Genomic DNA, 16,747 nt, shown 5'->3' with positions numbered 1-16,747 from the left:
GGACCTGCACTGTATCTGCAATCTGTTGAACTGTTGGCTAGAGAGCACGTACCAAGACCAGAGTGGGCACATTTGCCATATAACGCCATTTTGTTTGTGACAAACCCATGAGTACAGTTGAAAATGCGATGGTAACCCATTTCAATTGTATTTTTTATTCGGTACATGGGAATATGACCTGAAACGTTATTTTTTTTATGTGCACAATATCATCACTCAGACTTTTATCCGTAATAAGTCTGTTTGAAACCCATTGCTGGTGGGTAAATGCACATTTTTATTTTATGCAGATCTGAGAATATTTGCATAAAAATCTTTCGCAAATTGGATGGAAACCTAGCTAGTGATATTCATAGGCTGCGCTACAACTCTTCTATAGCCAAGGACGAGGAGACAAACATTTACTTTGCTTGGGAAGTAATGATTCCCATAGCAGTATGATATTTAAATGTCCGGCATTTCAACAGGCTATTTATTAAACAACATACTATAACTAAATCAGTCAGGAGCAAGCAAGAAAATTAATTCATTTAAGGCTATATTATTATTTCAAGTCTATACATTTAAGAAATCAACTGTGAAGCATTTGTGATACTCGCAGTCCAACAACAGTAATTCAACACCATGCCTATACATTTTACATCTAGGTTGTATCAATTGAAATGTTTTTATTTATGTTTTACTTAGAATTAAATAATAATTAAACCAACAAAAAAAATGACAATTTAATCCATTTTAATCCCACTTTTGTAACACAAAAAAATGTGGAAAAAGTCAAGGGGTGTGAATACTTTCTGAAGGCTCTGTATACAATTCAATGTTTTCTCAGTTCAATCGGTTTTGGTTGCAAAAGAGTGGAAAAGGGAGGTAATATCCTCTGACTATGGCAAGTTAAAGAACATTCTTTTACCATTGATGGCATAAGGAATCAACATGAAAACCATGCTTTCACTATATACTTCTCAAGGTCAGAGTCAAACGCATGAGCTGTTTTTGTAAGGCATGTAAAATACCTTACATGATGGTTAATTTAAAAGCCTGCATCGGACATCAACGCTGACCTTCTTTCAGCCTGCTGCTATTAAACAGCAAGGTTATCCGGAGAGATAGGAGTTGAACACCCCGTAAAGCTTCCCCATCTTCTATATCTCTTTCTTGCTCTCAATTGTTTCTCTCGTCTTTCATTGTCGTTATTTTTTTATGGCTCAGCAGTGTGGCTCTTTTGTCTATGGACTTGACAGTCTCAACTTGAACATAAGAGCCAGTGTGTCTCAAAGAGTATAGATATGGACACAAGATGTTCATATTTCTATCACTTCATGTTCAAACGGGGCGTCCACCTGTGACTTACAATACCAGTGTGTATAGTAACACATGTATCCTCCATCTTCTGTGTGTGTGTGTGCTCCCCAGGTCGTCCCCTACCTCCCACACCTTCGTCCAGCCTGCTACCCCCCGCCCCACCTCCACCCACCGGTCCATCCCATCCTGCCCCCCCAGCCATCAGGGAGTGCCAAGTGCCCCTGCTGGACAGCCGCTCCCCCCACGTCATGCTGGACCCCCCTCCTGACGAAGAATTCTCCCCTAATTCATACCTACTCCGGGCCTGCGCCCCTCCACCCCAACCCCCTCTGCGGGTAAGACCTCTTCCCAAGCCAATGTACTGTACAGTATCGTAGATAATCATTCTACCATGGAATCTCTCTCTGTCTCTCTTCGCTGTGTTTCAGGAATGTATACAGTCTGTTGAATGGTTTAAATGTAGATTTACAACCAAAAAGTGAGTGAATTGTAAACGATAAAGCCACATCGTTGACGGTAAAGGACATTCTACAATGATCATTTGTAATGTAATTTTTTTTAATGATCCTTGATGTCCTTTAAAAATAACTAATTTGCTTCAGGTATAATATCAAATGTATCTGTTAAGATTTCATTAATTGATATACTGCATTTTCCAAATATTGTGTTTTTCACACACAAAAAAGTAAGTAGTCATTTAGGATCTTCGTAAAAATAGGAGAGTGTTTTGAAAGCTGCTCCTTTATTTTTAATTTAGCCAATTGTGCGCCGCCCTATGGGACTCCCGATCACGGTCAGTTGTGATACAGCCCAGGATCAAACCAGGGTCTGTAGTGACGCCTCTACCACTGCGAGGCAGTGCCTTAGACCGCTGCGCCACTCAGGAGGCCAATCAGAATGTATTATTTTCATAATAATAACTACCATTCCATAGTAAATTAGGAAACCTTATCATTGACTCAGTTTCTAGCTGTGCATGTGAGACTGGTTGCATATTAAATAGGCACACATTTAGGGTTTGTATTTCCACTGTCATCCGTGGTCTATTGGATAAAATAAAGAGAGCTTGTTAGTGTACAATATTTAAATAATAGACTTGCATTTTAATTGGTTAAGAATATGTTACTTATCAAGTGGAAATGTAGTGTTTATTTTCAATTCAAAGAAGGCAAACTGGTGAAATTACCAATGCTTTGGAAATGGATAAATATCCATGCATTGGAATTGTGGTTTAATTAATTATTATGTCATTGAATTGTTAGATTGAATTGAGTTTGAAATGCATAAATATGCTTGTATATATATATATACACAAGCATTTATGCATTTCAAATTCAGTACAATCTATATTAATATATATATATATATATATATATATATATCCACAGTAAGAGGTTTGAATAATACTGTGAAAATGATAATGCCCTTTTTAGTGTGAGAGCTGTTTTAGAAGACTGCCTGACATTGTTTTAGTGGGTGGAGTTTTGGCCTGCCTGGTCACATCACCAGGTGGTAAATGAGTAAATGTACCAAAGAGTTCCAAACAACTCTGCTAATAACAGCTAGTTTTCACTTTTCCCCTCCCAACTCAAACCACTCCCAGAAAGTCCAGACAAAATTGTTGCTTGAGAAATTGGTCTTTGCTAAGAAGCACATTTTATTTCACTGTAAGATACTTAATTGTTACGCAGATATTTTTTGATATTGAGATAAAAACGTCTGCATAGACACTTAAAGATGCAATATCGCTCCACCATTTCCTGTTTGCTAAAATTCTAATAGTTCACCTAATTTCCGTTTAAGTGACAAAATAAGCAGTCATTGTTTAAAGAGTCATTGTACCATCTAAACCAATGTGAAATATTTTCCATAACCCAAATTATGTATTTTCAGCTGTTTGAAACTGGTGTACAAAACCGAGAGTAAAAGTATTTAAAAAATGTAACTTAAGACCGGGAAGCATACAAATAGCTTACAATGAACAGATCTACCGCTTCTTAGACTTGCTTTCAATGAGAATGACAGATCTATAACACACAGTTCTACGATATTCAAAAGCATTATTCATTAGAAATGGTATGGAAATAGGCCCACTTAATTTATTTTCATATTCTCTGCCCGTAATAGCTTTACCTTTTGTGCGCTACCATGAACAAGCAAGAAAATTGTGCGTCTTTGAGTATGCTTTCTTTCCAAACACGGTGATTGCGCAGCTGTTAGGTTTTTTTTCTAATCACGTCGGCATTCAGAATGAGACTTCCTAGGTGACTGAATTCTCCTCAGTGGGAGAGGACGGTGAAAGGAAAGGATTTCAGATGATTACTGCGACGTCACACAGAGACTCTGCTTGTAGCCGGAGCTACAGACTAGAGGAGAGCTTTGTCTGCGTTTCCAATGGTTGCTCTCACTCTTTTTGTGTGTGTGTTTTTTCTTCTGACTGTACATTCAACACTATTGATATATTCCTTGTGTATTTATCTCTAAAACGTGGAAGCACAGCGTTTGGCTATTGTGGATTCATGTTGCATAGTTCTGGGACTATGATTATTATTATTAATATATATATTTTTTTTTACATACCAGTGAATATTTCCTTAATGTATTGTGAAGAAATGATGTACTGTAGGTTATATATTTTGCTTGCCAGGGCACTTGAAGAAATGGACTAAAAATAGGACATTTTTACATCGATTATTGAAAAAAATTGGGTGTTGGAAAAGACGCTCAAAGACCCTCAGTCTAAACGGAAATATAAAATGTTTGAAATGCAGGACGTTTGAATTCCATTGGTCAGGTTTTCTTTACACAATATATTTCCAACCCACTGTGTCTGTGAACCACAAAGTAATAGTACATTATGGAGTAATAGTACATTATGGAGTAATACAAGTAGGAATTTTAGATTAAATCAAATTTTCCCATTTATGGTTTCCGATTTAGCAGGTATCAGACACTTTTGTGTCCGAAGTTTATAGTGAAGTGTGACAGGCTCTTTCTTCTGTAGACCTGCTCCTTTCAGTGTTGTCTTCTGATCCACATCATCCCAAAGCCTTTGAAGTTGAAAGGCCACTGACTCCCATTGTTGGGGGTCATGTGGTTTCCTCCTTGAATAGATTGAGATGACACCTCACTAAATGGAAAAGAGAAAATATATATTCTCTGTGCTTGGTCACTCTGGCTCTTTCTAATCAATGTGAAGTAAATTTCCTGTTTAAGGGCAATCAGGAGAGCTTTTACTCTGAGCAATAATTGCCAATAACCCACATAATCATAGAATTAAGACAACATACTGAATGAAGCATGATGGGAATTAATGGCAGGAAAGCTGTGAAAGAGATCTCCATCCTCCTCTATGGATCTGAATTGGTAAGTGGGGGGGGGTTCAGAATTCGAGAGCAACGTGATTTTAGCCAATTTCAAACAATCTCAAATTGGTTTACTTTTCCGAGGAGACTCATCAATCATGGCGAAACTAACCATATTGTACGTGTGTTCGGTCTGACACAGCACTCTGACCAATGTCGTAATATATTGATTGAGGAATCAGCAATTTGAATTTCATTATGATAGCCTGTGCTTCTTGTTTTCAACAGATACACAGTAGATACCCTAGTCATAGACTGTTCTCTCTGCTACCGCACGGCAAGCGGTACCGGAGCTCCAAGTCTAGTCATAGGCTGTTCTCTCTGCTACCGCACGGCAAGCGGTACCGGAGCTCCAAGTCTAGTCATAGGCTGTTCTCTCTGCTACCGCACGGTAAGCGGTACCGGAGCTCCAAGTCTAGTCATAGGCTGTTCTCTCTGCTACCGCACGGTAAGCGGTACCGGAGCTCCAAGTCTAGGTCCAAGAGGCTTTTAAACAGCTTCTACCCCCAAGCCATAACACTCTTGAACAGCTAGTCAAGTTGCTACCCAGACTATTTGCATTGACCCCCACCCTTTTACGCTGCTGCTACTCTCTGTTATTATCTATGCTTAATAACTCTTTAATAACTCTACCTACATTTACCTCATTTACCTCGACTAACCGGTGCCCCGCACATTGACTCTGTACCGTAACACCCTGTATATAGCCTCCACATTGACTCTGTACCGTAACACCCTGTATATAGCCCCGCACATTGACTCTGTACCGTAACACCCTGTATATAGCCCCGCACATTGACTCTGTACCGTAACACCCTGTATATAGCCCTTTGTTGACTCTGTACCGTAACACCCTGTATTGACTCTCTGTACCGTAACACCCTGTATATAGCCCCGCACATTGACTCTGTACCCCCTGTAACACCCCTGTATATAGCCCCTGTATATAGCCCCACATTGACTCTGTACCAGTACCCCCTGTATATAGCCCCGCACACTGACTCCCAGTACCACCCTGTATTGACTCTGTACCGTACCCCCTGTATATAGCCCCCACATTGACTCTGTACCGTAACACCCTGTATATAGCCCCTCTGTATATAGCACATTGACTCTGTACCAGTACCCCTGTATATAGCCCCGCACCCCTGTATATAGTCACTGACTCTGTACCAGTACCCCCTGTATATAGCCCCGCACACTGACTCTGTACCAGTACCCCTGTATATAGCCCCGCACATTGACTCTGTACCGTAACACCCTGTATATAGCCCCTGCACATTGACTCTGTACCGTAACACCCTGTATATAGCCCCATTGACTCTGTACCGGTAACCCCTGTGCCCCATACTCTCTGTACCGGTAACCCCTGTATATAGCCCCGCACATTGACTCTGTACCGGTACCCCTGTATATAGCCCCGCACATTGACTCTGTACCGTAACACCCTGTATATAGCCCCGCACATTGACTCTGTACCAGTACCCCCTGTATATAGCCCCGCACACTGACTCTGTACCAGTACCCCCTGTATATAGCCCCGCACACTGACTCTGTACCACTGTATATAGCCCGCACATTGACTCTGTACCGTAACCCCTGTATATAGTCTCCACATTGACTCTGTACCGGTACCCCCTGTATATAGTCTCCACATTGACTCTGTACCGGTACCCCCTGTATATAGCCCCGCACACTGACTCTGTACCAGTACCCCCTGTATATAGCCCCGCACACTGACTCTGTACCGGTACCCCCTGTATATAGCCCCGCACACTGACTCTGTACCGGTACCCCCTGTATATAGCCCCGCACATTGACTCTGTACCGTAACACCCTGTATATAGTCTCCACATTGACTCTGTACCGTAACACCCTGTATATAGTCTCCACATTGACTCTGTACCGGTACCCCCTGTATATAGCCCCGCACATTGACTCTGTACCGTAACACCCTGTATATAGCCCCGCACATTGACTCTGTACCGGTACCCCCTGTATATAGCCCCGCACATTGACTCTGTACCGTAACACCCTGTATATAGCCCCGCACATTGACTCTGTACCGTAACACCCTGTATATAGCCCCCCTGTATATAGCCCACATTGACTCTGTACTCGGTACCCCTGTATATAGCTCCCGGTACCCCTGTATATAGCCCCGCACATTGACTCTGTACCGTAACACCCTGTATATAGCCCCGCACATTGACTCTGTACCGTAACACCCTGTATATAGCCCCGTAACACCCTGTATATAGCCCCGCACATTGACTCTGTACCGGTACCCCCTGTATATAGTCTCCACATTGACTCTGTACTGGTACCCCCTGTATATAGCCTCCACATTGACTCTGTACCGTAACACCCTGTATATAGCCCCGCACATTGACTCTGTACCGTAACACCCTGTATATAGTCTCTACATTGACTCTGTACCGTAACACCCTGTATATAGCCCCGCACATTGACTCTGTACCGTAACACCCTGTATATAGCCCCGCACATTGACTCTGTACCGTAACACCCTGTATATAGTCTCTACATTGACTCTGTACCGTAACACCCTGTATATAGCCCCGCACATTGACTCTGTACCGTAACACCCTGTATATAGCCCCGCACATTGACTCTGTACCGTAACACCCTGTATATAGTCTCTACATTGACTCTGTACCGTAACACCCTGTATATAGCCTCCACATTGACTCTGTACCGGTACCCCCTGTATATAGCCCCGCACATTGACTCTGTACCGTAACACCCTGTATATAGTCTCCACATTGACTCTGTACCGTAACACCCTGTATATAGTCTCCACATTGACTCTGTACCGGTACCTCCTGTATATAGCCTCCACATTGACTCTGTACCGTAACACCCTGTATATAGCCTCCACATTGACTCTGTACCGTAACACCCTGTATATAGCCCCGCACATTGACTCTGTACCGTAACACCCTGTATATAGCCCCGCACATTGACTCTGTACCGGTACCTCCTGTATATAGCCTCCACATTGACTCTGTACCGGTACCTCCTGTATATAGCCTCCACATTGACTCTGTACCGGTACCCCCTGTATATAGCCTCCACATTGACTCTGTACCGTAACACCCTGTATATAGTCTCCACATTGACTCTGTACCGGTACCTCCTGTATATAGTCTCCACATTGACTCTGTACCGTAACACCCTGTATATAGCCCCGCACATTGACTCTGTACCGGTACCTCCTGTATATAGCCTCCACATTGACTCTGTACCCTCCTGTCTGTACCTCCTGTATAGCCTCCACATTGACTCTGTACCGGTACCCCTGTATATAGCCTCCACATTGACTCTGTACCGGTACCCCCTGTATATAGCCTCCACATTGACTCTGTACCGTAACACCCTGTATATAGCCTCCACATTGACTCTGTACCGGTACCCCCTGTATATAGCCTCCACATTGACTCTGTACCGTAACACCCTGTATATAGTCTCCACATTGACTCTGTACCGTAACACCCTGTATATAGCCCCGCACATTGACTCTGTACCGGTACCTCCTGTATATAGCCTCCACATTGACTCTGTACCGGTACCTCCTGTATATAGCCTCCACATTGACTCTGTACCGGTACCCCCTGTATATAGCCTCCACATTGACTCTGTACCGTAACACCCTGTATATAGTCTCCACATTGACTCTGTACCGGTACCTCCTGTATATAGTCTCCACATTGACTCTGTACCGTAACACCCTGTATATAGCCCCGCACATTGACTCTGTACCGGTACCTCCTGTATATAGCCTCCACATTGACTCTGTACCGGTACCCCCTGTATATAGCCCCGCACATTGACTCTGTACCGTAACACCCTGTATATAGTCTCCACATTGACTCTGTACCGGTACCCCCTGTATATAGTCTCCACATTGACTCTGTACCGGTACCCCCTGTATATAGCCTCCACATTGACTCTGTACCGGTACCCCCTGTATATAGACTCCACATTGACTCTGTACCGGTACCCCCTGTATATAGTCTCCACATTGACTCTGTACCGGTACCCCCTGTATATAGCCTCCACATTGACTCTGTACCGGTACCCCCTGTATATAGCCTCCACATTGACTCTGTACCGGTACCCCCTGTATATAGCCCCGCACATTGACTCTGTACCGGTACCCCCTGTATATAGTCTCCACATTGACTCTGTACCGGTACCCCCTGTATAGAGCCTCCACATTGACTCTGTACCGGTACCCCCTGTATATAGCCCCGCACATTGACTCTGTACCGTAACACCCTGTATATAGCCCCGCACATTGACTCTGTACCGTAACACCCTGTATATAGTCTCCACATTGACTCTGTACCGTAACACCCTGTATATAGTCTCCACATTGACTCTGTACCGGTACCCCCTGTATATAGCCTCCACATTGACTCTGTACCGGTACCCCCTGTATAGAGTCTCCACATTGACTCTGTACTGGTACCCCCTGTATATAGTCTCCACATTGACTCTGTACCGGTACCCCCTGTATATTGTCTCCACATTGACTCTGTACCGGTACCCCCTGTATATAGTCTCCACATTGACTCTGTACCGGTACCCCCTGTATATTGTCTCCACATTGACTCTGTACCGGTACCCCCCTGTATATAGTCTCCACATTGACTCTGTACCGGTACCCCCTGTATATAGTCTCCACATTGACTCTGTACCGGTACCCCCTGTATATAGCCTCCACATTGACTCTGTACCGGTACCCCCTGTATATTGTCTCCACATTGACTCTGTACCTCCACATTGACTCTGTACCGGTACCCCCTGTATATAGTCTCCACATTGACTCTGTACCGGTACCCCCTGTATATTGTCTCCACATTGACTCTGTACCGGTACCCCCTGTATATAGTCTCCACATTGACTCTGTACCGGTACCCCCTGTATATAGTCTCCACATTGACTCTGTACTCTGGTACCCCCTGTATATAGTCTCCACATTGACTCTGTACCGGTACCCCCTGTATATAGTCTCCACATTGACTCTGTACCGGTACCCCCTGTATATAGTCTCCACATTGACTCTGTACCGGTACCCCCTGTATATAGTCTCCACATTGACTCTGTACCGGTACCCCCTGTATATAGCCTCCACATTGACTCTGTACCGGTACCCCCTGTATATAGCCTCCACATTGACTCTGTACCGGTACCCCCTGTATATAGACTCCACATTGACTCTGTACCGGTACCCCCTGTATATAGACTCCACATTGACTCTGTACCGGTACCCCCTGTATATAGCCTCCACATTGACTCTGTACCGGTACCCTCTGTATATAGCCTTGCTTGTTATTTACTGCTGCTCTTTAATTATTTCCTACTTTTTATTTTTCTTAAAACTGCATTGTTGGTTAAGGGCTTGTAAGTAAGTATTTTACAGTAAGGTTTACACCTGTTGTATTTGACGCATGTGACGAGTAAAGTTTGTTTTGATTTAGTACGATATTCCTGTTAATGATTGTGTTGGGTTATGTATTACTGCATGGCCTTTCTGCTCTTAGAGGGGCCGTGTTTCTGGAAATGGGAGTGTAACATTTCTTCACGCTGTGTTTTGCATTTAGGCCTAGGTGTGGAAAAGAGTCAGACATAATAATAATCAGAGCAGATTAGAGGAGTTTAGTAAACAGCAAAATGCAGCAACTAGAGGCTAATTTGGTGAAAATATGTGCAATTTCCCAGTGTCCCTGCTGCTTAAGTGTCGACATATTCTATTACAAAATGTTTAGGTTATTTGTAAAATATGCTGTACTGCATATTACAGAGTATTGGATCTCTCATTGGGGCGGCAGGGTAACCTAGTGGTTAGAGTGTATGGGCGGCAGGGTAGCCTAGTGGTTAGAGTGTAGGGGTGGCAGGGTAGCCTAGGGTTAGAGTGTAGGGGTGGCAGGGTAGCCTAGGGTTAGAGTGTAGGGGCGGCAGGGTAGCCTAGGGTTAGAGTGTAGGGGCGGCAGGGTAGCCTAGGGTTAGAGTGTAGGGGCGGCAGGGTTGCCTAGGATTAGAGTGTAGGGGCGGCAGGGTATCCTAGTGGATAGAGCGTTGGACTAGTAACCGGAAGGTTGCAAGTTCAAGCTGACAAGGTACAAATTGAATTACGGACCGGCATTGATTTTGGGCGGCAGGGTAGTTACTGAGGTGGTTACAGTGTAGGGGTGGCAGGGTAGCCTAGTGGTTAGAGCTCTGTACCACTAGTAACCAGAAGGTTGCAAGTTCAAACCCCCCAGCTGACAAGGTACAAATCTGTCGTTCTGCCCCTGAACAGGCAGTTAACCCACTGTTCCTAGACCGTCATTGAAAATAAGAATTTGTTCTTAACTGAGTTAAATAAAGGTAAAATAAATTGTTCACATACCACATCAACAAAAACTAAGAAAGAACAGTTACTGTTATCACTAGAATTAATTTAGTTCCTTAATTTTGAAAAGTGGTACATTACGATATTTTGGTATACCTACAGGAAATGTAAGTAAATATCTTTTGAATTATAAAAAAAATGTTTAAGGGCAATTCCGCCACTTTGTAACCTCATATTCATTATCTCCAGCGTCGTGCCAGTGTCTACATACAGTAGCAGTCAAAAGTTTGGACACACCTACTCATCAAGAGTGTCTACATACAGTAGCAGTCAAAAGTTTGGACACACCTACTCATCAAGAGTGGTGCAAAGGGTGGCTACTTTGAAGAATCTCAAATATAAAATATATAAACACTTTTTTGGTTACTACATGATTCCATATGTGTTATTTCCTAGTTTTGATGTCTTCACTATTATTCTACAATGTAGAAAATAGTTTAAAAATAAAGAAAAACCTTTGAATGAGTAGCTGTGTCCTGAACTTTTGGCTGGTACTGTAATGTGAAAAATGGTGCGTTTCTATGATCTGCGGTTAAAAATATTAACAAAACAAAAAATGCACACAAGGTAGGATTAAAAGTATGAAAAACAGGGATTTTCGAAACCTACAACACTATTTTAGCCAGAGGGGGGGGGTATTTTCTGGCTCCTCACACCACCACGAACCTCATAGTGTTTGAAAATCACAATATAAAATAATGTAACTTTTGATGATGTCATCAGGTTGAACTTTTTACATTTTCTATAAAACATTTTTTTTAATTTTATTTTCACGTAATAGACACTGGTATTGTGCTGGAGGTAATGAAAATTAGTTTGAAAAGTGGAGGAATTTCCCTTTTAATATATTTTTGTTGCTCATTTTCATCAATTAGTACACAATAGTTTCAGTTAGTAATTCAATAAAAGTGGTCACAATAAATTGTATGTATTCTGTTTAGAAATATAATTAAGTGATAATGCCCAGGAAGCCGGTGTTTGGAGGATATTTTGGCACGGGTGTTGTTTGGCCCGAGACGTTGTTCGAGACAGTAAGGTTTAAACAAATTTCCGTTGTTGAAAACTAAATGTTAGTCTAAAAGACATGTGAAATAATGTCAAGATGCTTTTTATAGTGAAGATAAAGTTTATAACTTCCTTGCCTGGGCTGATGAGGCAGTGGATTGCTCAGTCAGATGGAACAGAGTAAATAGGCTTTTAAACGACATAGATTTAAATGGTAAATTGTGGAATAGACCCCGGCTGGAATGCGGTTCTAACCAATCAGAATTCAGGATTAGACTACTCGTTTTATAATTAGGCTCATAGAAAAGACAGGATAAAGCACAGTAATATAAAGATTTCTATATTTTATTGACTCAAACTTCCAAAAAGTGCATATTCAAATATTCAAAAAACAACAACAAAAATGAGCTCCTGTTATTCACATATTTATTTTATATATTTAAATTGGTATGTTTCTGAAATAAATAAGCAAAGAATCCTTAAATTTATCTCATGCCACTTTTTACTCATCACATGCAATAAAATCTATCAAAGTCAGCAAGGTGGTTAAAATAACATAGATAGATTTGTCCATGGTATCAAATGTCAATAGGTATCACCAAGCGGCATGTCTACGACATGAAAAAGCATTTCACCACAGTCTTATGGAAGTTGATGGCCTGGCACTGCAGTATAAAAGGCTTTAATATGATTCTATGCTTCCCATCCTGTTTGGGAGTCGGAAATCAATAGTTTTTGACTACACACAATTAGCCCAGATTGTTAAGACATGCAGTCACATGAATTTACAATGTAGACATTGTGCCCTTATGTTCTTTATGGAAAGGAGTAAAAACAAAGATTCATGTCAGTGGGTCGTATCCGAGTAAAAATAGTTTTGTTTCCTTTGTCTCCCAGCCCCTGTAACCATAGCTTTCTGTCACGTTCGTTGGAACACTAGAACCGGAGTATTTTTGGGGGGTTCTGAGAGGTATGAAAGATCTGTTGAGATTTCCTTATCATCAATTCCATTGAGATTTCAAACACATCTCCTTTGTCAAGTGGGCTTTTCCTTGTGCCATTGTTCTGGATAGAAGAAAATAATAATAATTTTAATTGCCTGTTGTTTTCTGTTCTGGTATCTCTATCCCGTGTTGATACTTATATAATGAATCCTGACGTCATTTTATGTAGATGTTCTTGTATGTAGAAGCACATGCAGCTCACATTCTATATTGTAATAGGATACTGGAATTGTCTACAAATCATTCTAACGTGCTGTTTTGTAATTTAATTTTCCCTCCATCTGCACACATCGTGTCATTTCAGTCTTCTTTACTTTTCTTGTAAAATCACTTCATCGAGGGAAACATTTTGACCAACAACCACCAAGAAGCTAAAATAATGAAATGGGATAATGAACCATTTTTTCCTTCGTATTGCATTTGGATTTTCTTGCCCGTATGTATGCCTAGGGTTTTACAGTTATTGCCCGATTCCCTTGGAGTTATGACAGCACTCTACTCCTCTAATTCATGACATATCCCATCACTGTGTGTGTTAAAGTTGGATGACTTGTGTTTCGTGCTCCTAAATTAGACATAATATTGTTCTAACAGATTTTTTATTCCCATGGTCATATTTAAATGCATAGCACACCTTCCTTATTACGGCAGTGTTGCATCTCTCCTAAACAAATGATAAACGTGGCCTTCAAAACATACATACTGTCCTTGAAGCCTTCCTACCCTGTCTTCCTACCCTGTCTTTCAGCCCTGCTTCTGGCCTATCCACAGTGCCGGCTGTGTGCACTTGGTTTGTGTTGTTAGCTAATCCATGCTACAGCATTCGCACCTTGTGACCGCTCTGTCACTCGTCCAGAGGCCGTCTGATTCTCAGGTGTCATGGAGGGGGTAATGGAATCGGCACTGAATGTGTGCCTGTTGGTACCCGTCTGTCTCTCCATACACCAACTCTCTGTGAAGGTTTAGCAAGAACTGCATGTGAGCAGTAGGTGACGCATTAGCTACTCCTGGAAAGAGCCATGCTGTGAGTATATTAACGCTACCAATGCATTATTCATCTATTGTTTTTTTTCTCCCCTTTTGCTATTTCGGGTGTCTTTGCATTTGAATTAAAAAAAATAATAATAATCCAACAAGGAAATCACAAGAGGTTTGTGTGGCGTGTTGAATGTTTGATCACTCCATTCTCTATACCTCGTCGTTACCGAAGGAAAATCCATTTTTTCTGGTCTTTAAGCGTTTGAATAAATGGTATTAATGTCACAGATTGTGTCTCTGGTGATGAGTGTAATTTCTCGTCTCCCTGACTGTTGTCACTGAATAGTTCTAACTGTCTAATTAGTGGAGATGAGTGGCTGAGGCAGAGATATGCTGTGCTCTGAATATTTATACCCCCGCCCCCCCTCATTTGCACTACTGTACCTCAATCTCTGCTTTTTAATTAAATCGCCATGAAAAAATGAGATCAAGGGGAGAGGGCACGTCCAGATCCTCAGGTACGGGTATGATTCACGGCTTCTCAAGTATATCTGCTCCCTGATCTGACTCAGTGTGGTGTTGCTGTGGGTCTGTTACACCACCCATCCTATCGCTCTGGAAACGCCCAACACAATTGTCAACATACAGTTTATTCACTGAACAGAAGTCATCGGCAAAACAAAATTAAACCCGACCTCGTTTAATCCTGCCATTCTCTCTCATCATAGGCTACTAGCAGTGGAAGATAATGCAGTCTGGACACCCACAGCTGAACCATGGGACTTTTAATATCCATTACACTGTGCTTATCAATTTGCAGCCCAAGCCAAATGTTAACCCATTCAGGCAGGCATCCACCACACGTTGAGGCGCTGAGTGCTGTGATGAGTGCACACTTACCCTTGGGCTTGTTTCAATTGAGACATTTTCACCTGTGTTTGGTGTGTGTGAAGAAGTCGATAGGAGGAACTAACAAAAGAGTGGAAGACAGAAACATGCCACCACATTTATTTTTAAGCAACTTGAGTCACAGTAAAAAAAATATTTTAAAAAATCGTAATTTCTATGACCTGCTTTCTCGGGGCTTCTCCTGCCGTGTGAACATTGTGTCTTTTATCCAAATGGACATTGATGCTTTTACTCGTATTGTTTTCTCCAAGGTTCCCACCGCCCATGCTGGTGAAATCTATTTGAATCCTTGTCATTCTAGCCCGTAGTCTGCAAAGCTGAGCTGCAGTCAGTTCAACATCGCCATGCACCTCTAACAACAGCGTGTGGAAGAAGCTGTTGTGTGGGGCGTTTCCATTTCACCCTGCATTGCCTCTGAACTGTAATTACTTTGAGCCTTTTTGGTCCCTTTTAGCTTACTGTCTTCTTTTTTTTCTCTCTCTCTAAATGACAGCTGAGTTGGGCTATAAAACACACTCTACACCTGGGTCATTATCGCAAACAAGTTATGTAGCCTGGACTCCTAACGGTTGGACAAATAAATAGGCATATAGGTCATTTCAAGTTCAAACTGAGTTCCATCCTTTTGTAAGCAAATTGCCTTGAACATTCAGCCAGCTTTTTTGTTCAGAAATAATACAAAAAAAAAACAAACCATGAAGTGGGCTCTCGTCCCAGGGTTTATTGTTGTTGTTGTTGTCTTTCACATAATGTAGGTTTGCACAGTTAATTAGAATTCAACTATTCATCATGAAATGATCGGAGAAGAGAAAACATTGAAATAAGAACACATTTAGAAGAAGATGGAAGATGGAGGGGGAATGAATGTCATGTTTATGGTTGGGATGAATACAGCACAGTGCTGTTTCACCTCTGAACAGTTTTTACATTGAATGGGCTTTATGATGCAGGCTGAGATGCGAAGGGAAGCTATAAAAATAAGTTGTTATTCTACAGTTGGCTCTGAGGGACCTGATCACTAATGTGTTTTCCAGCTATGGTGAAAGTGTCAAATTCCTGACCATAGAGAGTTGGCGACGTTTAACAGTCCGGAACCTCCAACGACGGGTCCACAGTCCGGAACCTCCAACGACTGTGCACAGTCCGGAACCTCCAACGACGGTCCACAGTCGAGAACCTCCTGAGACGATCCACAGTCCAGAACCTCCAACGACGTGTCCACAGTCCGGAACCTCCAACGACGGTCCACAGTCCGGAACCTACAACGACGGGTCCACAGTACGGAACCTCCAACGACTGTGCACAGTCCGGAACCTCCAACGACGGTCCACAGTCGAGAACCTCCTGAGACGATCCACAGTCCGGAACCTCCAATGACGGTCCACAGTCCGGAACCTCCAACGACGGTCCACAGTCCGGAACCTCCAACGACGGTCCACAGTCGAGAACCTCCTGAGACGATCCACAGTCTGGAACCTCCTGAGACGGTCCATGGTCCAGAACTTCCCGCTCCAAGGCAGGAGCCTTCCTCTGCACCGATGCCCAGTCCGAGCACGGCATCCAGTCCCGCTCCAAGGCAGGAGTCTTCCTCTGCACCGATGCCCAGTCCGAGCACGGCATCCAGTCCCGCTCCAAGGCAGGAGTCTTCCTCTGCACCGATGCCCAGTCCGAGCACGGCATCCAGTCCCGCTCCAAGGCAGGAGTCTTCCTCTGCACCGATGCCCAGTCCGAGCACGGCATCCAGTCCCGCTCCAAGGCAGGAGTCT

At 42.8% G+C, this 16,747-nt stretch overlaps 1 protein-coding gene across 1 annotated transcript in view; it reads left to right on the top strand.

The window, feature by feature from the left end:
• The window catches only part of LOC115125502 (teneurin-2-like), a 486,685-nt gene that overhangs the window by 299,444 nt on the left and 170,494 nt on the right, over positions 1–16,747 (top strand). The window contains exon 4 of the mRNA XM_065023942.1: positions 1,414–1,624. Within this exon, the coding sequence (XP_064880014.1) occupies positions 1,414–1,624 (211 nt within the window). The remainder of the gene's footprint in view (positions 1–1,413; positions 1,625–16,747) is intronic.

The sequence above is a fragment of the Oncorhynchus nerka genome, linkage group LG10 (assembly GCF_034236695.1).
Source record: "Oncorhynchus nerka isolate Pitt River linkage group LG10, Oner_Uvic_2.0, whole genome shotgun sequence".
Taxonomy (NCBI): domain Eukaryota; kingdom Metazoa; phylum Chordata; class Actinopteri; order Salmoniformes; family Salmonidae; genus Oncorhynchus; species Oncorhynchus nerka.
The sequence above is the reverse complement of the archived record's forward strand: the minus strand, read 5'-3'. Positions and strand labels throughout refer to the sequence as shown.